Here is a 24,378-nt window from a genome sequence, read left to right as displayed (position 1 = left end):
TTTGGTAGCTGAGAGGAGCCATGAGCAAGGACATACAAAATTATGACTTATTTAGAAAGCAGTTTTGTGAATTTTAATACAACAGATCTAAAATTTGTTTTTAATGAGTTTTCATCAGACTTATTAAAAACTGAAGAAGTAGACCATGTAGGGCTGCTTTGGACTGATTTCTTCACACTTCCGGGATCATTCTGGCCTCCTGAAGGGATGACCCTGGGTCGTTTGCTTTGCATGAGAGAGAGAGAGAGAGGATGTGGCGAAGTAGCCTGGGCCATGGTCTCTACAAGCTGCAGTTTTGCCTTTTGCAGCCTTACTCTTAGATGAGAAAGGGGTAAAAGGATAGAAGTAGGGAAGATATAGGGCTTGTTTTCTAGAGAAACTTGCTCCTGTATCTTAGTCTGTTCCGGCCGCTAGAACAAAATACCGCAGAGGAGGCGGCTTATAAATGGCAGAAGTTTTATGGCTGGCAGTTCTGGAGGCTGGACGTCCGCGATCAGGTGCCGGCGGGGTCGGGCTCGGAGGTCCCCATGCCGGGTTGCAGACTTCTTGTTGCGCCCTCGTGTTTGGAAAGGGCTCAGGCGCTCTTTGGAACCTCTTCTATAAGGCACTAATCCAATTCATGAGGGTTCTATCCTCGTGATGTAAGCTTCTCCCAGAGGCCCCACCTATAATACCTTCCTCTTTGGGGGTTAGCATTTCACCATGAATTTTGGGGGACACAAACATTCAGACCACAGGACCCTGATTAGGAATGCGGCTGTACCGTTAGAAGCCAGTAGAAGGAGTAAGAGTGCTGCCCCCCAGGACTGACTTCTTCACCTAACTCAGATGCTACGGCCGTTGGAAGCAGGACATAGAGAAATTCCACGGAACGCTCTTAGCTGTTTTGTGAATAGTGTCTTTGATTGTAAGAAATGGTAGCATTTCAAGAATTTGAGGAAGCTTTGTTGCCTTCTTGCATGGTTTACTGCCAACTGGTGTTCTTGGCACAGCCCTTCACTTTAACTGTGCCACGCAGCGTTGTAGGAATGAGCTCATCCTAAGGGACCCAATCATAGGTCCTAGCCATAAGTGATATAAAGTCCTTTAGCTGGACACCAGAAAAGTCACACACACAAAGTTCAACAACTTAATAGTTATTAGGAAGTATTAAGAAATTGTGCTCCTACAGGTATATGTCTTCATGGATCCTCTGTCTAGCTGGGCTGAAAGGACTAAACTAACTTTTGTCTTCAAAGATACTATATATATTGAATTATAGTAAATAAGTTTAAGAAGTTGGGCAGAATCATTTAGGTGTTAAGGTAGGAATGGTAGAATGGTTTGAAATAAGGAGATATTAGTGAACTCGGCCAAGATTTTGAACACACTGAGCTTTGACTGTTTACTGTGTGCCAGGCAGTATATTAGGTACTGAAGGCTCTCTCTCTAGGGAGAAGAGAGTGTGAAAAGGATCGTTTCTGGAACATATTCTAGCACTGCCTTACTGTTGAACTCTTAGTACCGATCTTTGAGGATTATCACTGAGCTTCTCATTAGATCAGTTTCTCTTTTTCCTTTTATGCAAATTAAGTCATACTCTTTCTTAAATTTGATTTTGACTATATGCAGAGACCTATATATTCCACAAAAATTTCAATATTTACTGTGTTTGCTATGAATCTAGGCAAGGCATGGAAGGAATGTCATTGTTACTTTTTGATTAATAATTTTCAGTGTGGAGAATTGAAGAAATTAAGATTCTTTCTTAAACCTTTCCTGTCCTTTGTGATTTTTCTGGATATTACCATCACTGGAACATTTATCAAATTAAACTTTTTCTTGGGGGGGCATTTATATTTAATGATGTACAAAAATAGCTTCACAGATTTGTAATTTATTTTTTAAGTCTGGCAATTTTGAAGGTGTACCAAAAATAATTGCCCATTAGACATTCTTTTGGCAGAAAGATGAAGGACCAGTCCACACCTTAGTACTTTATCAAATTTATTTCAATAGAAGATGCTTGTTAGGGGCACCTGGGTGGCTCAGTTGTCAAGCGTCTGCCTTCAGCTCAGGTCATGATCCCAGGGTCCTGGGATCGAGCCCCACATCGGGCTCCCTGCTGAGCAGGGAGCCTGCTTCTCCCTCTCCCACTCCCCCTACTTGTGTTCCCTCTCTCGCTGTGTCTCTTTCTGTCAAATAAATAAAATCTTAAAAAAAAAAAAAATGCTTGTTAGAGAAGGGAGGCAACGTAGAAGGTTTTGCTGTCCGAGTGTGTTAGCAAGGAAACCAGAAATGCTGGAGGTGGGCAGGAGGGCGCAGCGGTGGGGAGGGGTCCTGGCGAGATGATGCCGAGCGCCTTCCAGATCCCGTGTGCCGTGAAGAGCCACTGCGGAACTTCAGTGGAAGAGAGTAATACAGTTTAAATAGTATCGGGCGGATGCAGCCGTGGTCGTGATGTTCAGAGCAGGCTGGCCGGGGCGGTGGTGGCGACTACAGGTTGGTTGAGGAGTAGATGGCGTTCATCTGGTGTGAGGTGGCGAGCATCTCGATTCACGAGGTTGCAGTAGGATGAGAGAGCATGCGGAAAAGAGTGTCCTGGGAGGCAGTCCAACTTAAGGTATTTGGGAATGAAAACCTGTAGTGTGTCCTGGTGTTTGGGCCCAGCTCTGCTCTTCGAGGGCTTGGAATAGAACAAAAAGTTACGGAGTCCATGCCACCTCCAAGTTTGAGAAGCGCCTGACTTACAGGTAGAACTTTGCAGTGGAGGGTAGGGAAATGTAACTGCCGTTCAGAACTTTATTATCCATTTTCTCCATTAGCAACATTGTCTTACTTTGTTTTTAGGGTCCTTGCAATCATCACTGAGCCTCTCAAATAACTTAATATCTTCATATGAAAAGTCCATTAAATTAATTGACTGAAAAAGATAAAATTGCCCTTTAGAAGGTTCTTTTGTTTTATGCTCTATAAGAATGCTTCCTGGGGGGCACCTGGCTGGCTTGCTCAGTAGAGCATGCGACTCTTGATCTTGGGGTCATGAGTTCAAGCGCCACAACACCCATAAAAATGCTTTGTGTTACAATTTGTATAATCCTTCGGCTACATAGTGAAGAAGTAGGATGTAATGGCTTCCGCTCTTTTCCCTTCTCCTCCGCCACAGCCTTGGGCGCTGGTCTAACGTTGTTTTGTTAGCTTGCCCCCATGATAATTCTCCTCCCTCCTCTTAAAAACCTCCATGCTAAAGGACAATGTAGAGCATTCTTTCTTGCAATAGATGCTAATTGTGTTCTTAGTCGGGATCTTGCTGTCATAGCCACAATCACTGTGCCATTGTGCTGGGAGGCTGGGTCACAGTAGTTACTGTGCCGAGAGATGAATGCTGTTTACTTGGGATGCGTTGTCGCCTGCATCTGTGGGTGAGAACACGCAGTTACTGTAATTTGCCTGGCAAGTGATCAAACATCATCTGTTTAGCAAGTCAGCCGTCACAAAGGGCTATTGATCTTTTTTTTTAATATAGAATTTTAATGAGAAACTTTGAGTCCTAGAGTTTGAAGGTGTGAAAGCGGCTACCTCTCACATTAACCCCAATCTTTCAGTGTATTTGGGGATCAGGTTTACATATCTAGAAGTTCCGGGACTGGGAATGCCAGCTCCACGGGTCTCCGCTCTGGTTCAGCTTGAGAAGAGCTGCTTAACCACACGTAGTTACATACTGGGTAAGTGAGGTGACTGGTGTGAGTTAGGAACCAAGCTTCGCTGCCGCAGTGGCCCCTTGCGGACACTTGCGAGTTCCGAAAGAGGGGTCATTGCGAATGCAGTTTCTTTGCCTAGCTCTTTCACCTACAGAAGGAAAAGGTTTGTTTTTTTTTTAATTTTTTTTTTTTGGAATGGGATGGTACTTATCTCAAGAACTCTTGCTTGAAATAAGAGGAAACGTTTTGCTCTTTTAAATAACCTTGGTGATATTTGCAAGGATGTTAAGAATCCCAGTTTTGGAGCCAATTATTTTCTTGACCCCCCCCACATCCCATGGTGTCTCTCTCTTCACCCCACTGCCCATTTTTAAACACTTTTTAGTTGTCCGACTGACTGCGCCTTAGCAGTGCTCATTAAAAGTGGTCTGGGCCATGCATGTCACAGTGGCCCTTTGTATACTTGCTCCTCCAGGTTTTGTCACATTTCCAGCAAATACCCAGTTATTGCTTTAAGTGAGGTTTAACCTCATCTGTATTTCTTAGGTGTTCCCTCCTGTCCTGCTTATTATTAGTACATGTCCAAATGATTGCTTTTCAGAAAAATGGATTTTCCTAGCACAGTAATTTGCATCCCTTGAAGGGAGAGTACGTGGTATTTGGTGTGACTTAAGTTTTTACAGTTTGAGGTCTTTTTCATGATCTCAAGAACTTAGAAATAGCAGCAGGGGTTGGCAATTTGGGAGGAGGGAAATACATTAATTAGGCCAGGTGAAATGTAAGAATTAGATCATTTGCCCATTGTAGGTAATACTCCTTTTTGTTCCTTATTTTAAAGGATTAAAGTAATAGTATGTGTCATCCTACCTTTAAATGTTACGCAAGTAATACATGTTCCATACAGAAAATTTGGAAGATATTTTTTATTAAAAAAATACCCAGCAAATCACCAGTTAATCTCTATGCCTGCCATCACAAATAGCTGTCATTTAATTTTGTAACCTTCTCCTGTGGTTTTGTTATTATTTTTCCATAAGGCTTGTTTTGGACTCAGGGCGGCCATTCAGAAAGGCAGTCGTCCCGTTAAGTTTGTCCTGTAAGCCAAGAGCACCAACATTTTCTGATACAAAATGGGTTGAAAATTAATCTTAGGAAGAAAAAATACAGGACTGTGTATAGTTAATACTAACATTCCCCACAGTTTTTAATTTTGAGGTTTTTTTGGACACTCACCTTTTATATTACTACAAAACACTTAAGTCCTTGTGCAGAAATACAGAGTAGGAAAACATTTCCAATGTAGAAACCCAAAACAAGGTTTCCTTATTACCCAGGCATATTGGCTTTAATCAAGCTGATTACTAATTCTTAAATGGAGGTATCAACAGGAATTCACAAATGGCCTGTTTTTACATGTTTCCACCTTAGATAAATGGAAGTCATTTAAGATATCTTTATGAAACGTTGCTTTGTCTTTTCGTTTTTTTTTTAACCTCTGCCCTTTCTCCCTCTGACCAGTCAGCTCCCGGGTAGCTAACTGCTGTTGTTTATTTTCTGCTTCTGTGACAGTGAGCCGATGGCGGAGTCTCTTCTCTTCAAATGTCTCACTGGCTTTTCCTTACAGTCCTGTTGCAAGACTCAGCCCATATAGCAATGGCATTAATACTCCCAGCTTCTCTAAAACCTCAAATAAAGCAATACTAACACCTGAGAGAACAGGTAATCTTTCAACTTCTTGACTAGCTGCTTGCGTTGTCAGTAAGAACAGCTTAAGTACCCTCTTTCCCTGGAAAAGTTGAGGGTGATCCTGCAATGGAGAGAGTGTGCTGCACACTGACTCTGGGTGCAGAGAGGAGGCCGGCCTTAATTTGTGCTCGAGCACCGGCCGGCAGCATGCTGTCCCTGTGTGTCGTCGGCAGGTTTTCCCTGGTTAGCGAAGACCTGCGTGTCTGGTGACCTTTCCAGACCCTAATGTGCTTTCAGCATTAAATGTCGAACTCAGTTCAGGTATTTTCATTATGATTCAGGAAGATAAACCTTTTGTGTCTTTGGTTTTTTAAGTTTTATTTTTCTGATAGCTTTTTGTTTTTAAAGCCAGGGCTACACAGAAGAAATAGCCACAGTACCTTTTTGTGAGATGAAGTTCTCTTCCTTTCCTTATTTGTGTCAGCGTTGGTGTGATTCCATTCCTACAGCTGTTCTCCCTTTGGGTCCTTTCTTCCTTCGTTCTCTTACCCAAGCCATTGCTTTTTTTTACTTTCGTGGGTGACTACGGGCCTCCTGTGACTACTGTGCTCTGTCCTTTATTAAGGTTTTGGATATGCTTCTGTGTATATATGCATGCCTTTTCTGTGTGATGTTCTTGTACCTGTTCGAAAAATGGACCAGATTATAATTTAATAATCAATTACTACCAGAGACAAGCATATCTGATTATTAATTGAAAGTGAACATGGATATGTATTCTTATATAATGCCTTTAGATATGTATTTATCTAATGGGATGCAGATTTCACCACTGGTGAGATATATATATATATATATATATATATATATATAGTTTCTTTTTTTAATGTGGTAAAAACTCCGTCTACCCTCTTAACAATTTTTTTTTGGTGTGTAGTACAGAGTGATTTTTTTTAAATTGTGAAAATTGAATTTGAAAAAACAAATGGTTTTGCATATGTGAATTACGAACATGTGAAAGATATGCATATTGTCTCGCTGGTAAATGGTGACGTGTTGGTCACTTCTGGGTGACCTGGAACTAGGGAAAATTATTGACTTGATACAGGAATTGTTGGGCATGATGCGGGTAACAGTTCTTCAGGCTGAATAATGAACGCATTTCCTTTGTGTTTTAGGCTACACCTCCAGGGGCTCCCCTCTCAGTCCCCAGTCCTCTGTAGACAGTGAGCTGAGCACTTCGGAATTGGAAGATGATTCTATCTCCATGGGATATAAGTTACAGGATCTCACTGATGTTCAGATCATGGCTCGTCTCCAAGAAGAAAGTATGTTCTTTTTAAAGTAGAAAACTTCTTAAACTAGAGGCTTCTGCTTGGAATGTAAGGAGGTAGGGAGGCTCGGGCATTTCTCCCCAGGTAATGGGTAAACATTAGATGCTTTTTCTCATACTCCCCTAGCTTGTAGGTGGGCCAGTTAGTGCTTCTGAGGCTCTTGTGGGCATCGGAAGGTGTTAGAACATACAAAATACATTATATATAAAGACAGTGATCAGAATACATTAATATGAAGACATTGTGGTATAGCTACTGTGGAAACCGTTTGTCCGTTTCTTAAAAACTAACCATGCGATTTCCATAGGCCCCAGCAAGTTGCAATCTTGGGCACTTTTCCCAGAATAGTGGAAATTTGTGTTCACACAAATAGCTGTACATGTTTGTGGTGCTTTATTCGTAATAGCCCCGAACTGGCAGGAACTCAGATGCCCTTCAGGCGGTGCATGGTTCGTGAGGCTGGGGCGCCACGTACCCTGGAGTACCACCACTCAGCAGTAAGGAGGAGGGGACTGTGGATGCGGGTGGCGTCTGGGATGACTCTCCCAGGAATGATGCCGAGTGAGAAAAGATGATTTCATACTGCCGTAATTCCGTTTATGTAACATTTGAGAATGAGAAAATTTTAGAAATGGGAGGACAGATGAGTGGGGGATGGGGGTTAGAGATAGGATGTGGGATCTCGGGAGGGAGGTTGATGTGATGAAAGGGCAGCACGAGGGATTTTTGTTGTTTTGTGAGTTTTTGGAGTTGTTCAGTATTTTGACACTGGTGGTAGATATTTGATCCTACATTTGATCCTACAGATCCTAAAATGTATAGAACTTAATGCTTACATGTACCTGAGTAAAACTGGGAATGTCTAAACAAGGTGGGTTTATATCACAATATCCCAGTTGTCATATTATTCTGTAATTTTGCAAAATGCTACCATTGGGGGAAACTGGGCAGAGTGCACAAGCAACCTCTGTATTAGTTCTTTGAACTGCATGTAAGTCTATAGTTACCTTAATATAGGCTCAGTTAAAATGCATTGATAAACTTCTCAGGATAAATAATGGTAGAAGAGAAGATAATTGAACTGGGACAGCTTATCACTGGTTCTGCAGTAAAGTTAACCAGTCATCTAGGAATGAACTACTGCAAGGGTATTATAAGGGCATCAAAACGCACAGTGAGCTGCCGAGCACTGGATGGGGTTAGGCTTGTTCTGGAATTACCTTTTCAGGTCAGCGTAAGGTAGAAACAGCCAACTATCCTTTCATTGAAGCATGACCATTTCCTGCTTTCAGAATTAGTCAGGGCTATTATGAGAAACACTGTCATGCTTACGGAGAGTTTAATAAGATAACATTCTGAGGGGCAAAGTGATGGTTTTATGTTATTATTCAGTAGTAGTAAAATAACAGCGAGTTGTTCTGAAAACATATGGCTAAACGATTAATGTCCTTTCCTTCTTTAAAAAAAATTGTGGTATTGGCAATGACGTGAATAACTAGAAACTTCCAGTCTATTTTTAGATGGTTGTCATTGGGATGACCCAAAACCATTTAAGTATTGAAGTGTCAGGATGCTTTGAAAAAGATAATACTAGTAACAAATAGAACAGAGAGGTGACCTTGTAAGAGAATATTTTGTACCCCAGGTTTTGAACTTTGTTTGCTTTGACTTTGAAAGCTGGGGGTGAGGGACAGAAGGAGTTCCTCCCTGGGAGGAGATTTGATTGTGTTAACTGTCTAACCCATAACATACTATTCATAATGATAATGGGTAGCTTCTCCTAGGTATCTCGCCAGATTTTAGAAGGGATCATTTGGGGGTATTGACAGACACTGACCGATGAACTGTGGCAGTATATTTAGTCTTCTCTGGAATCAGGGCAGTCTTTTTGCAGAACAGAACAGCCTAGTATTAGACACCTGTTTGTTGGGTAAATGTATCTGTTTTCTTGGGACTTAATAAACTATGAACAGGATAAGGGGTCTTCATTTGAACTATTTGTCTAGAGCATGTTTTCTTCCGATACTTAATTGCAACTTGATTTTTTGCTAGACTGAAACATCTCCTGAGGCAATACTGTTCCTTATTGTCCTAGGTCTCAGGCAAGATTACGCTTCCACCTCAGCATCTGTGTCCAGACATAGCTCCAGTGTGTCACTGAATTCAGGAAAAAAAGGGACGTGTAGTGATCAAGAATATGATCGCTTCAGTCTGGAGGACGAGGAAGAATTTGATCATTTGCCACCACCTCAGCCTCGTCTTCCAAGATGTTCGCCTTTCCAAAGAGGCATTCCCCACTCACAGACTTTCTCCAGCATTCGGGAGTGTAGGAGGAGCCCCAGTTCCCAGTATTTTCCTTCAAGTAATTACCAGCAGCAACAGTATTACTCACCTCAAGCCCAAACTCCAGATCAGCAACCAAATCGGACCAATGGAGGTAGGTTATGTGTGCCCTTCGGTGTTTAATGTGCTTTGATCTTTCATGTGTGATTAAGAAATGGTTTTAAGGTCAGTGTAAATAATTAGTAAATGTTTCCCAGATTTATGAAGTATGTCTTCAAGACCTGATCAGTTTGGTCTAAGTTTAAATCTAAAATTGCCCAGCGTCTGATGATATGTCCCAGATTTACAGACCTACGGCTTCAGAAAACACCACCATGAAGTAGCCAACACCGAACGGGCCATGCGTGGGGGGTGTCTGTGTGCGGCGGCTCGGTCAGGGCAGGACGTCCGGTGGTGCTGTGGCATTCACCGGGGAGCCCCGTGAGCTGTGGCTCCTTACCTGTGCCTCACCCCAGTCTCTCCCGGCCGTTCCTGGCACGGAGTGATGCAGGGGGAACATGCCCATCCAGATTCAGGGCACGTTTGGATGTCTTTCCTTGTGACATCTAGAAGAAAGGTCTGTGTAGCAGGAGGGATAAGGAGGCTGATACTTGGCTTGATAACGGGAAGTTGATCTGCCCCAACGTCAACACGGAGGGTCAGAGAACGTGTCATCTCTTATATTTTTTCCTTTCTCCCTCTTTGCCATCTGTCTTTCTTCCCCACTCCAGGACTTACAGTCCTTGACCTCCAACACACTGTAGGGAGAACAATCATGTACCCTCCTAAGCCTGGTATGCTTTTATACTAATGACCAGCCAGACTTTTCACACACAAATCCCATATAATACGGAGGAAAAAACAAGATTTATAATTACAGTGTCTCATTATCATATAGCACCATTTCTGGGCCCAGGAGTGATTAAGCAGCTCACGTAAAAGTACTGCGAGGCCAAATACAGATTGTATTTGTGATCACCTGTCACCATGTTTTTAGTTTTCATCTTTTCTTCTTCTGTACTTGTATCTTTCATGCTGACTGAGAGATCATTTGAAAATATTGAACATTTTAGTCATAATTTCCCTTTTAGGACCTTGAGATTTCAGATTTGAAAGAAAAAAGTGGCAGCCAAGGAATGTCATAGTAACTCCGCTTATTAAAGCTCATCATATCAGAAAAGCAGTGTATTCCATGTGCTTAATGAAAGTCAGCCTCGTTTTAAACTTGCGGAAAAGGGCCCGTAGAATTGTTGCTGTAAAGGTTGTCAGGTGTCTCCGGACGCCCTGGCCCCGCTGCCCAGCAGGTGCCCAGCAGGTGGCAGCTCGGCATCTTGAGCAGTGCTGTCAGCAGGTCATTGTCTTACCTTAGAAAAGTGGTTTCACCTTACACGAAACACCACGATGAAAAGGATTAGGTTTCCTGGGAGCTGTGCTATGATGGTTCCTATTAGGAAAGCAGAGACCTATCACAGCTTCGTGTCCCGACTGTAGTGGTTTTATTTTTCCTAAAAGCTCTGGTCTCCACATACAAAGGACAACGGACTACAACGGCAGTCGTCCGGATTGGACCGGTGCCACTTAACTTAGCGGTGAGAGCACAGGTCTGGAGTCCAGTCCCGTCCTCCCACTTACACCTTTTACAGGTTTCTCGGGTCTGTAAACTTCGATTTCTTTGACTATAAAATGTGGCCAAATAATACCTTTTTCTTGGAAAACTTAGGTATAATTTCACATCACACCATCTGGTGCGTATTCTCCCAACCTAAGGAAGAAATGAAACAATGACCATTATTTTGCCTAGAGTAAAAGTACCGAAGAAAGGGAATAAAGGTTGTCACTCTCCCTTCCCACATGCCTTTTTTTAAAAAATAGGACTCACTGGGGCACCTGGGTGGCTCAGTCGATTAAGCGTCCAGCTTTTGATTTCGCCTCGGGTCATGATCTCAGGGTCGTGCGACGGAGCCCCGCGCTGCACTCTGTGCTGGCTGTGGAGCCCGCTTGGGATTCTCTCCCTCCCTCTGCCCACCCCCCCACCCCCAGTGTATAGATACGGCTCCGATAGCTGAGCCTCCATTTGTTACCACGGAATATCATTTGGACAAAATTGTGAAATAAGAATGGTAACTTTGAAACTATCAAATATCTTTCTAAATTACCAAAATAATACAGATAGGAGAGAAGAATTGTTAAATCATTGATTCATTTAAAAATAATTAAAAAGAAACCAGAAATGCATATTTATGTTTATTGCTTCCATAGCTCCTACACTGCCTAGATTCAGAAGAGAGGGCTCTTAAAAGTTATGGGACGATTTATAGGGGATATAGAATTAAAAGGAGCGTATTTGGAATAATTTGCCAGATGTGAAAAATGACTAAATCTTGTAGGATCTTTACTCAATGTCAAGGGAGTTGATTGGGCAGGGATTGTCGGTGGCATGATGTAAGCACTGTTAGCCCAAGGCCCTTCCTTGTACCCTGTATTGATTGTGGAAGGCCGGATCGGATTGGTGGGTAACCGAGTATCTCCTTTATTGCCAAAGATTCTTTAGTCTGTGTGTCCTAGAGTGGTAAGTCTTGCTGCTACTTTAATATGAGAAAACTCACTTGAATTCTTTCCTTGGTCTATTCCTCCAGTTTCCCTGCTGCGTCTCAGTACTTGAGGATAAATTACTGGTTTTTTGGGAAGATAGAGTGTTATTTTTGATTCCTTGAATATTAAAGTATATATGGTCATTAATATGTTCCAAATTGTTTGACAGGAAAGTGTACCTCATTTCCAGATGATCCCTGACGCAGCTTGGAGATCACAGCTTAGCTCCCGGAGGAGTCGTTCTAAATGTTTACACTTGGAAGCCTTTATTTTTAAGAGCATATTTCAGATTTAAAACTTTGTGAAACTGACTTGATGCTCACAGGAATAAAGATTGGTTTTGAAAGGCAGATGCATCTAGATGAACAGACTAGAAACCTATCCACCACAACTAAGGTGTGAACCTTGATTGATTGTGGTTTAGGGGGAAAAGCTTATGAAAGACATTCTTGATGTGTGGAAAATTTTGTGTATGGATTATTAAAAACTTGTTAATTTGTTTACATGTCATGACAGTATTGTGATTCGATAGAATTTTCAGATTTAAAATTTAAAGGGAAACAGTGGCAGCTAAGGAATGTCATACTGACTAATTTATTAAAGCTCAAACTATCAGGAAGAAAATGTATTCCGTGGGCTTAATGGAAGTCATGGCATCATATTAAAATTGAGGGAGAGGGCAATTAGGGTTCATGTGTCAAGATGTCTGCAGCTTTTATGTGGCTTAACAACAGCAAACAAGGGCGCCTGGGTGGCTCAGTCGGTTCAGCGTCTGCCTTCGGCTCAGGTCATGATCCCAGGGTCCTGGGATCGAGTCCTGCATCGGGCTCCTTGCTCAGCAGGTAGCCTGCTTCTCCCTGTCCCCCTGCTGCTCCCCCTGCTTGTGCTCTCTCTCTCTCTCTCACCAATAAAAAATAAATAAAAATCTTTAAAAAAACAAAAACAAAAACAAAAAACAACAGCAAACAAGTGTATATGTATGGAGGTGAATTAATTATGGCAGAATGAAAACAACTAGTATATCTAGGTGGAAAACATACAGATGTTTATGATACTACTTTTCAACTAGATACATGAAAACTTTTATGGTAAATAGTTTGGAAACTTAGAGGTACAGAAACACAATTCATATTCTCAATAGCATATAATTCTTTCCCTGTGCCACCCTTCAGCCTAAATATATATAGTCAAAGTAATTTAGTCTTGCACTGATAGCAGCTCACTTTTTATGCCAGTTATTGTGATTCAGAAGATCTAGATGTCGACTCTAAGATTTATTCTCTCTCATTTCTCCTACCCCACACCCTCTCCCAGCATACACCTAAATAACATTTGCGGAATGTATTAGGAACTTTTTTTTTTTTTAAGCTTTATTTATTTGACGGGGCGGGGGAGGTGGAGAGAAACAGAGAGAGAGAGAACGCACACGCAGGGGGAGAAGCAGAGGGAGAAGCAGACTCCCCGCTGAGCAGGGAGCCCGATGTGGGGCTCGATCCCAGGACTCCAGGATCATGACCTGAGCCAAAGGCAGATGCTTAACCGACCGATCCACCCAGGCGCCCATGGAGTTAGGAATTTTAACAAAAATTTGGGAATATGAGACCTGTGGTTGTTAAAAACAGGCCCCAAGGAGATAATGAGGAAAGTGGTCAAGAAATCTAACAGTCCCTGGCAGTCTCTGAGCATAATTTCTCTAGAAGTACGCACAGGGAGTGAGGACCTGGTGTGGGGGTGGTAGGTATCTCATCTTGGAGCTATATAGAAGAAGTTAGCTAGGTCGATTAGGATTCTTTTTGGTCTCCTAGTGCTCTTTACAATTTCTTGTTACGCTTTCTTATGCTTCTTATGTAAGTATACTTGCTATACGTGTTTAATTTTCTTTCCCCTAGACTACCCCAAGGAGACAGAAATTGCTGGGCAGGGCTACAGCCCTGGTCCTATACAGCCGGCTGTAAGTCATGTGGAATGAGCAGTGCAAAGAGGGGGGAAAAGAAGAGAGGAGTCTGGTTTGCCCTTGGACACAGTTTGGATTAGTGTTCAAGTACATCATTTGTACTTGAAAGTGACCACAAACTTGTGTGTCCTGATATGTGTCTCTTAGTGCTTCAGGGCATATACCAATAAAACTGAAACTATCTTAGTGAGTGAGGCGTGAGTGAAAAGCATGAGATATTACAGTGGTTTATGGTCCTCCGAAGTTCAAAATGTTTCCGAGTTTCAGAATGCTGTTTTCAATATTTAATTTGTTCCATCTGGGAGAAACAAGATTTAACGTTAAATTTATTTTAGGTTTTCTTCTTAGGCTCGATAATGGAAAAAGATTGCAAAACCATGGCCTAGACGATAAAACTCAGAGTCAGGGAGTATATCTATAGTACACTGTGGTGTCCCCCAATTTCCTAGGGTGCCTGGCATGGAGCCGTGTGCACAGTGAATTCTCGTGTCCCCGTTCATTCGTTCACTCCACAAAGTGGGGAAGCGTGGCCAAGGGGGGGGGAGGGGACCAGCATGTCACAGGTGCAGGAGAATGTGGAGCATTTGGGAACTTGGCTCATCTGCTGTGGTAGGCGAGTAGACTGAGGGGTGGCAGTAGCAGGAGATAAGGCTGGGGAAGAAGGACAGGAGCTGATACCTTGGTGGGCCATGCCCAGGGGCTTTCAGATGAAGGTGGGAGAGTAATTGGAAGGTTTTAAGCGGGTGACTGGGTGTGCGCTTGTGCTCGAGGAAGAGTGGAGCAGGCTGTGTGGAAGATGGGTCAGAAGAGCAAGACAGGGTGCATGGAGACCCAAGTAAGCGGATATCGTGAAAATGTGGGTGATAACGTGGTCCGAACCAGATGAAGTGGAAGAGTCATTAACTCTTAGGCAGAACTGACAGGACTTGGGGCTGAGGGTATAGAAGGGAGGTGAATCTGAGGAGATGGCCCCGGTTTCTGGATTAGAGGACTTGCTTGCTGGTCAAGGTGTAACCTGCAGGTCTGAGTAAGTGTAGAAGGAGCTGTGTGTAAAGGGGAGGAGGGCATGAATCCAGTTTTCTACTTGAGCACGGAGTTTTTGCTTAGCATCCAAATAGATCCTTTGTTTTGTGAACTTGAGTGAGTGACCTGTTACACGTACTTTAGTTTGGAGCCACCACCCCCCGCCCACCCTGCATTGAATTCACAGTGCTGCACTGAGGTCTGTGGACGGCTCTCTGCTGCCCCTTTGTGGCAGAACACGGACTCAGCAAGGAGAGTGACACAGAAGCTGTCTCTTTTTCAGGTATCCAGAAGTTTAGGGGCATGCTCCTAGTTAAAACTTTCCAGAACTTAATGGGGTCATAGTGATGTGATGAGTGGGTATCTCAGAACACATCAAGGTAGAATTTTAATCATTCTTTCCATTTTGATATGCTAGCAAAAGATACAAAGTAAGTGTCGGATTTGACTCTTCTAGGTTTTTTTGTTAATTAATACATAACAATTTCTAACTAAGTGGCTGTCAGATGATTCTCTAACCTCACTTTGATACAATTTTATCCACTTACTGTATAGAAACAAATAGCTAATTGATTAGCTAATCCCTACTTCTTTTTATAGAACACTTTAAAAAAAAAAAAAAAAACAGTTTATTTGGTAGAACCTTTCTGGAGATAGTGTGTTCTCCATACAGAAGGTTAATTCTGTGGTAGCTTGTTACCGTTCATAACACATATGATGATTTTTATCTGTTATTGAGCTTACTATCATTTATGTTTACTTTTGAAAGCTGGTAATTTAGTTGGCATAAGCCTTATGATTTTTAACTAGAATTCTTTTCTCTTCTAGACAAGCTCCGGAGAAGTATGCCTAATCTAGCTCGGATGCCAAGTACGACTGCTGTCCCTAGCAATGCTGGCTCACCAGTCACCGTGAGAAATAGTCAGAGTTTTGACTCGAGCTTGCATGGAGCTGGAAATGGGATTTCAAGAATACAGTCTTGCAGTAAGTATGACAATTTGTAATTTTTTTTAAGTAAGTTTTAGTTGTAACACAATTAGAAAAATATCTTATTCCATTTTTTTTTCTTTTGAGGACATAGCAGGAGACTTTTCTCATGACTTTTTTTTTTTTAACTTCACCAGTACAGTTTAGTATTCATCAGTGCATATGTTAATGAATTAATAATTAGTAAATTATATTTAATCTTCTCTATCCAAGGATAGCAGAAGTACTACATGGTGATTAATGTGTTCACTCATCATATAAACAAAACTTACCTGTGTTTTCCTCGCAGATCTGCCCCTTTCTAGCTATATCTGCTCAATGCCTTTACTCTGAAGAATGCATATTCAGTCTCGCTGTCACTTTGGTCTTGTTTTTACCAGTCCAGAGGTTTGTTCCTCCCAAAAGGAAGTTCTGTTTTAGTGTGTGGAGTAGTATTTATCTGCCCCCTTTTCAGCTTACCACACAGTCTGTCGTTCATTCTCCGTACGTTTTACCCAGCAGTGAGCAATGCGGTGAGCGTGAAATCTCGTGTTCATGTGTTTTTATTTTGTGTGGGGATGTGGTGGTTCCAGTTGTCCCCGTCCCATTCCGACTCATGCTGTTTATGTGGGTAGTTGGGGTTAAGTCTGAGAACGACCCCTGGGAGGCGGACTGAGGGTCAGAGTCCCAGTAATGATGTGGCCCAAACGTAGGAGGCCCGATGTGTGTTCAGAGTGGGCTGGCCAGCAGTCATCAACCAGATGTCTAAGTCTGCACCCAGAGTGGTTTGAAGCCCTTTTCCCTCGGATTCCAGTTTTGGGGCTCAAGTGGCATTTACCCCACACGTGACGGTTTTTCATTTCAAAATGGCAACATTTACTGAGCACGAGGAACTGTGCTAACTGGTTTATATCTAATTTCTGGCTCAGTTCTGCCAACAACCCTATGAGGTGGTTTCTGTCCTTGTTCCCATTTTGCAGATGAGTAAACAGATAAAGTAACAGTTTGCACAGGGCCATGCAGGTAAAGGAATAGAGCTAGAAAACTGTTCTGATGACCTCAGAGTTTGTCTTTTAACTACAAACATATTCTGACTCCTGTGTGCCATTTTTTCCCTTTCTATGTGCAGTTTGTTGCTCTTTACCTTTATCCTACAGCCCAAACACCACACACCCTTTGAAAAGGCTCCATTGATGACCCTAATAGACTTCCCCATAAACCCCTGAAGCAGATCTGGGATGGATTCAATTTTCGGTGCTTACCTTTTTTTTCCCCCCAATGTGTCATATTTCACAGTCTTTATATTTCTCTTCCATACTAGCTCATCACATCCCTCTGGGCTTGGGCCCTAGCTTAGCTGATTTTCTGCGCCCCGCACCTGGCACCCTGCCTGGTATAATGAGTTTGCATGAGTAAATGAATGCCACAGGGCCACATCTTAGGCCTTGATCTGTTAATACTGGAATTAACGACTTGTGTAAAGACACAGAAGACAACTTATGGAATTTGCTAATGGTGGGAAAGGGAGAGCTCCTATTTCACAGGAGGCAGCTGGGGAAACCGGCCAGATAGATCATGGTGACATTTGTCGTAAGTACACAGTTCTCTAGTTGAGTGCAAGAGTCAATAGTATTCGTGTAGAACGGGAAAGTATAGTTTTGACAGTAGCACATGTGGTAATGATGAGGACTTTTTGTTAACTCTGACTCCATTTGGGTTAATAGCATGATTTGAGTGCCAGAACAATGTATGGAGCCCAAAATAGAATGTCCACAACAGAGAGTGGCCGGTTTTGATGGAAGTGCTCAAAGACTGATGGGGATATGTCAGAAGTGCCCAGTGACCAAATCTGTGACCACTGAAGCCAGGGAAAAAAATTAATTCAAAAGGATTCTAACCAGTAGAGCAAAATAAATAATTACAGTTCCACATTTAATAGACAAAATACATAAACGGAGAAGGGGAAATTTTTCTTTATAGGAGAATGCCCATTCATCAATGTAAAAAGAAAATGTTTGAAAGTCAAGCAGTATAACAAGATAATGAGAGAAGAAAAACCGTTCAGAGCACTGCTGTGTAAGAGAAGGTCAATCATACGCTTCTTTCAAATCTAAGGATTCTCTTCTCATTTACTTTTATTCGAAAGCATTCCAAGCGATTATTTTCTATACAATCTAAGTTTATATCCTGACGATCCCTAGTTCTGGGCCATTTCACTTCCTGGGAAACACAAAGGTAAGATAACATTGAAAAGCAGTGTGATACAGAAGGAAAACCACTGGATTTGCAGTTAAAAAAAAAAAAATCTGAGTTTGGGTCTTAATCATAAGTTCTTGGATAAGTTATGTATTCTTTCTGATTCTTGTTTTCTTATTTGTACAATTGGGATTTTGTCTGTTTAACTCATCAGTTTTTCCACTTCTTTTAAAATACTCGAGTAGAGTATAGACATTGTGTATAGGAGAATTCATAGGATGCTTTTCCTGAGTAACTTGTGTAATTTCATTTCGAATGATAATGATTGGGACATCAGTGAATCTGTAGATAAATTTTAGGAGAATGGACTCTTCATGATATTCTTCTAATTCATTAACATGGCACCTCTCTTCATTTAGATCTTCTTCGATGTCTCCCAGCAAAGTGTTTGTAGCTTCTTGTATGGAAGTTTTCTGCATCACAGTTAAATTTATTTCTAAGTATCTGATTTTTTAAATGTTTTTATAGGTAGTGTTCTTTTAAATTTTAGTTTCTGCTTTGCTGATATTTAGAAATAGTTGATTTTTGTATTTTGATATTGCATCCAGTGACTTTGCTGACTTCATTTATACTGATGGTTATAGAATTTGGAATATACCTTACATAATGAGTGCATGTGAACACTGAAATATATTCAAGAATGTTCACAAAACCCCAAACTGGAAATAACCCAGCCTTTCATCATCGGGCAAGCAGATTGTGACATTCATACAACCAAATACTACATAGCAGTGCAAACAACATGGTTGAATCTCAAACACACGATGTTGAGCGAAAGAAGCCCGAGAACGTACTGTATAATTACATTTATATGAAGTTCAGAGTAGGAATAACCAATCTGTGGTGATAAAGTGAGAATAACTGTTACCATTATGGGAACAGTGAGTGGGAAGGGGGATGAGAGCCTTCTGGGGTGCAGGTAATGCTCTATATCTTGGTGTGACTGGTGGTTCCACAGTGTGTTCACTTTGAAAATTGAGTGCTAGACTTAAGATTTATATACTTTATATGTATTATGTTTTTCAAAAGAAATTGAGCCAAATTCACATTGAATTTTTAAATTTAGACTTTTTTCTGAGCAGTTTTAGGCTTACTGAGCAATGAAGAAGTACAGAGTGCCTGTATATCCCTACATATCCCTTCCTTCCCTGGTTTCCCCTTTTAACTTCTTGCATTTGTGTGGTGCGTTTGTTAACACCTGATGAGCCAATGTATCGAAATATTCATGGTTGAAAGCTACCTAATTAAGGAATTGTAGAATTGGTTGGAAAGGAACTTAGAGATTATTATTTGTCAACTGACAGAAGTTTTACAGTGTCACAAAAACTCGGTGGGACCGAAACTACAGCAGGATCTTGTGTAGACCTTAGTTTGCGTTGAGTGTTGACTGCTGTACGTGTGTGTCCGCATCCCTGTGCGCGGATTTCACCTGACACTTGAGCAAAACTAATTTTTTAAGAAAATAATTCAAGAGACATTAAATAAAACAACATTTTTCTTTGTCTTTCTCCCTTCCTATATTATGGTTAAGTTCAAAATCAGTTAAACCGTTTTAGAAAATGTTGGGTGTGTAAGTATATTGATGCAGTTTTTAAGAGTTCTTACCCAGAGAGCTCCCTTCGTCTTACAGATCTTGCTGTTCTCAAGGTAATAATAGCACTGGTTGAGTGGTTACCAGGTGTCAGGCCGCACTGTAAGGCTTTATGTGGATTAACTCCTTTACTCATCCCACCAACCCTAGGAGATCGGTCAGTGCCATGTTCGTAACCAACTGATGTCACCTCTGTCTTCCCATCATCACAGTATTGTCCCCTGGTTTTATTTTCATGAAACCATCCCCAGAGCAACCATCAGGAACATCCTCATGTCTTCCATGCAAGCAAGGAAGGAACTGTCCTGTGAGAACTCAGGGATGGTTCTGTTCGTTAAAGGAAAGGAAGCTTTGTTAGATGTGGCTTCTGGATATAGTTAGGTGCTCAGAAATGTTGCTGATCGGCAGAACAGGAGACGTGTCAAGAATTAGAGTTTTCTAGTACTTGATGCTGTCTGGAACCCACATTTCATTTCTCTCTGTGTATCACCTTTCAGACCCTACTTGGTCTAGAATGTAAGGTACATGTCCTCAGTTGGGTAGCAGTAAAAGTTTTCGCTCTCGTCCCTGTCCTCTTCCTTTCTAGTTCCTTCCCCAGGACAACTTCAGCACAGAATGCACAGCGTGGGGCATTTCCCAGTGTCCGTGCGGCAGCCTCTGAAAGCCACGGCCTACGTGAGTCCCACTGTGCAGGGCGGCGGCGGCAGCATGCCTTTGTCCAACGGCCTCCAGCCATATTCCAGCACGGGCATCCCCACACCAAACAAAGCGGCCGCCACATCGGGGACTATGGGCCGCAGTGCGCTTCCCAGACCTTCACTGGCAATAAACGGGAGTAACCTGCCTCGAAGCAAAATTGCACAGCCTGTTAGAAGGTAGGAACCTCTGTTCGCTCCACCGCCTCTTTTGCAGCTTGAAATTGGAAACTGCTAGGGAACCAGCCTCCCTTTTGGGGTCTCTGGCACGCTGCCCTTCATGGCCTGACCTCTGACCTCCTCCTTCTGGAAAGTGCTGGGGCGGGGGTGTCCCTTCCTCCCTCCTCACTTCACTCCCGATGCGCCGCAGTTTGCTTTAATTTACCAGGTAAGCTCCGTCTCCAGAGCTGTTGTGTATTTTCCTTCCCCCAGGTGTTTCCCTCCAGGACTTTGCTCAGATGACCCCTCTGTGCACAAATGCAACTCCAGGGGCAGTTGTAGCTCCTTTTTCACCCCACCCCCCACCCCCCAGCACTGATCACCGCCTGAGGGAGTACAGAGTCTGCTCCCTTTACTAGTTTATGGTCTGACTGTCCTCTCTAGAATGGGAGCTTCATGGGGACGGAGGAAGGGAGTTTTCATGAATATAAAACCCCAAGGCTAAGGACTAGGCCTAGCACAGGATCAATTGTAAATACTTGTCGAAGCAATAATTTTATCAAAATAAGCAAACACGTTGGGCAGCTGTACGCATGCACACCTGCTCAGTCTTACGGAGCTGGGCCTTTATTAGCTTGTGTTGGTAAGTTTAGTCAGGGTCCCGCTGGAATTTTTTTTTGTTTAAAACTTCAGATTAGTTGCAAGGCACATAGGAGACAAGTTCGTGGTCATGATGTACCCTTCTTGAACTGGAGATCTTGAAGTGTTCTAGGTCAGTAAGAATTCCATAGCAGTGGCTCCAGGATAGTTTAGGAAGAGGAGACAGCGGAGGCAGTAACCACAGACCACTCCCGACAAGGAACTAGGCTCTGGAGGAGGAGGGGGATGGGCCACTGTGACCGTGTGGAAGGGGATGATGCGCGCGCAAGCAGTTCTTCCTTCTTTTTTTGTTTTTTTTTTTTTAAAGATTTTATTTATTTATTCATTAGAGACAGAGAGAGGCAGAGGGAGAAGCAGGCTCCCAAGGAGCAGGGAGCCCGATGCGGGACTCGATCCCAGGACCCTGAGATCATGACCTGAGCCGAAGGCAGACGCTTAACCGTCTGAGCCACCCAGGCGCCCCAGTTCTTCCTTCTTTGTGTGTTAATACGTGTAAATATTTTCAGATTAGAAGTAGTAAGTGCTCAGATAAAAAATTCAGAAACTATTAAACACATAAACAAATGAGTGAACTCCTAGTCCTATTACCCAGATAGGAAGCATTTTGTTGCATGTTTAATAAATTCTGGCTTATTCTCCCCCTGTAAATACAGGTGTGTGTTTGTTATATTCATGGCAAATAGAATCCCAGTATTTGATGGATGTAGGTTATTGTGACCCCTCCATTTGTCCTTCGAATAGGTCTCCAAACTAATCTTCTCTAAAGGGAGGACGTTTCCCCAAACTTAGGCAAACACTGGGTATTATTCTTTGCCAGTATCATAGGCACATCTTTATTTGTAAGGTTGCAGATTTCTTCCTGTGAATTTGCTGTTTGCATTCAAGGAAGTACCCGTTTGTTTTTAGACAAGAGTTCATCTTTCTCTTTCTGGTTTTAAAATACCCTTTGTCCGTGAAGGATGTGTTGCAGAACACACGCCCCCATCCGCCCACCCACGCATGGCGGTGTGCTGAGAATGGCGTTTCCAGCCGGTGAGCGCGTGGCACCCAGGCACGCTCAGGGAAGTGCCGGTAGCGGCCGGCGCCCGCCTGCGCGGAGGAGAGCAGACGGGAGTGAGGGCCGGGACCCCCGCGAGGGTACTAACCGTCTCTTTCCGTCCCCTCAGTTTCCTTCAGCCTCCAAAGCCTCTGTCTTCGCTCAGCGCTCTGAGGGACGGAAGCTGGAGAGACGGTTGCTACTGATGCGTTTCCACGGGGAAGGAGCGGAAATGAGGGTCGAGTTACCTAGCTGGCTAGGTAACCGTGAGCGTGGGGATATTCTTTCCCTTCTGCGTTTTAACATATTTACTGCATTGTTTTTCAACGGACCAAGCGCCAGAGACTAATGATTGCACTTAAATATTTGCCTGAGAGAATACCGCACCAGTCTCAGATCGTGGTTGCGGTATTGTGACATTTAGATCTAGGGGGTTTTTGTAGAACTGCTATGTACCTGGACCCTTTTTGAGAGGATTGAGATGTATCGATAATGCTTTCTTTGCCATGAGTTTTTTAAAGTAACTGGTTCAATTTACTTACGTGTTCTAAACATCTTCCCATTACATGTTCTGTATTTTAATACATTGCATATTTACAACTAGGTTCTATAATTTATGCTTTGAAGTTTACTTTTTTATAGTTTACAGGAATTTTATTTTTTGTGCCTATTTCTTTTTACACCTCTGTGAACCACTATGGAACAACTTAAATTTTGTGCCATAAAAATATTTTTGTGGTAAGGTACTATTTTTTTAGCTCTAGGGATCTATCAGCAAAAATCCACCATACAATTTGAAAGACCTAATTTTATGTTGACTGAGCACAACATAAGCTGAAGCATTGCAAGGAGGTAGCCAGACAGCAGTTAGATGGTCTTGTGTTTTTCATTGTTAATTTATTGTCATACATGGGTTTCCGACTTACAAAGGCATCACAGGCTCATTGCACTTAATACCTGCAATGTTTGCTTCTGTACCACAATTGATTTTCAGTACTTTATTACAGAGGATGAGAAACTGTAATGTTTTGTTAACAATGCTTCTGGAAATGGATGCATTTTAAAGCAAATAAATCTTTTTGATAGACCTTTTACAAAACCCATTTGCACTAATGAATGCTTTCTTATGGTATAGGACTTAATATCTGTTTACTGTGTACACTGCTCTTTTGGAATGTTCAGAAATAAAGACTATTTCAGCAATACCAGGTCACGCATGAATGTGCAGCATGAGCAGTATAAACACCATTTCTGTGTTTCACTATCATTGTGAAAGGATACTCACGTTTGTGAAAACTATTTCTCTAGAATACTCCTGATACGAGTGGGAGGTTTTGGTTTTGCAGTGAGGTTTAGGTCCCATTTAGCAAGGCCATCAAAACTCAGGTAGCCTCTTGCCCAGAAGTACTTACGGATGAACAGTCTCCGTGATTAACAGTTCATGGGGGTCGAATTTGAAGTATTGTCACAATATCAGCAAAATATTCTCCATTATGTCTGATACAGGTTGAAAAAACTTTTCACCTGAAGGTACTATGGAAAGGTTAGGCAAAGGCTTTAATGTTAAATATTAAAATAGAAACTTATGTATAATTCCATTTAGTTAACTTGCTGTGTAAATGAAATGTGAGCTAGAGGAGGTGTGAGATACCAAAGGGGAAGTAATATTTTTTGAGCACTTCTTTAGTGAGGAGAACTGTCCTAGAGATTTCAGGTACATTTGTCTATTCTAAACCACCTGCTGTTCTCACCACTTACATAATAAAGATACTCAGTCCAAGGTAGCAGGTTAACCTTATATAAACATTTAGCTAGTACTGAAGCTGACTTAGGAATCCAGGTTTAGCCGATCTCAAAAATCTGTTTTCCCCACTGCTGTGCTCTTTTCCTATGAGCACATGTAGTTAGTACATTTTTTTAAAAGTGGGTTTCTATTCTGCTAAGGAAATTAAAGGATTAAATTCATTTTCAATTTAAATATTTCTATTCAAAAAAAGTCTGTTCAGCTCTTGGGATGATAAAGAGCTCTGTGCCTTGGATTTCACATTCTAGTTGGTGGGAGACACAGTAAACGAACAAGTGAGTGAATCACGGTATAGATCCCTACTGCTCAGGGAGGGGACAAAAGGTGCTCAAAGTAAGGGCGAGGGGCTCAAAGCAAGAGAAAAATCGAGACCAGGAGAGATCACACTTTTAAGTCACCTGGCTAGATCTCATTAAGGACTTGACCCTTGCAGACTTGGGAGATGGAGAGTTAGTCCTGAAGTTACTTCATAGACTCTTGCCCCTGGAGTTCTCCAGAACACCAGCAGCTTCGGCATCTCGTGGGAACTTACTAGAAATGCAGATTCTCAAGCCCCACCCCCCCAGGCTTAGTGGGTGATTTGAAGAACCTCCTCCCAACCGTCCCTGCAAAGGCTCAGG

The 24,378-nt window shown here is 42.3% G+C and overlaps 1 protein-coding gene across 3 annotated transcripts in view; it reads left to right on the top strand.

Annotated features, from left to right (window-relative positions):
* Nucleotides 1-23,159, top strand: part of SLAIN1 (SLAIN motif family member 1) — a 59,490-nt gene extending 36,331 nt beyond the window's left edge. For 2 of the 3 annotated variants that reach the window (XM_036066934.2, XM_036066935.2), the window contains 5 exons: nt 6,545-6,694; nt 8,796-9,137; nt 15,420-15,575; nt 19,991-20,279; nt 22,085-23,159. In XM_036066934.2, coding sequence (XP_035922827.1) covers nt 6,545-6,694; nt 8,796-9,137; nt 15,420-15,575; nt 19,991-20,279; nt 22,085-22,160 — 1,013 coding nt within the window. In that variant the 3' untranslated portion in view covers nt 22,161-23,159. Of the gene's footprint in view, nt 1-5,249; nt 5,400-6,544; nt 6,695-8,795; nt 9,138-15,419; nt 15,576-19,990; nt 20,280-22,084 lie in introns of all 3 variants that reach the window. The other variant, XM_078070218.1, reaches the window with a different exon arrangement.
* The last annotated feature ends 1,219 nt before the right edge of the window (nt 23,160-24,378 follow it).

Source organism: Halichoerus grypus, chromosome 4, assembly GCF_964656455.1.
Source record: "Halichoerus grypus chromosome 4, mHalGry1.hap1.1, whole genome shotgun sequence".
Taxonomy (NCBI): Eukaryota; Metazoa; Chordata; class Mammalia; order Carnivora; family Phocidae; genus Halichoerus; species Halichoerus grypus.
Note: the sequence above shows the minus strand (reverse complement) of the source record. Positions and strands in the feature narration are given on the sequence as shown.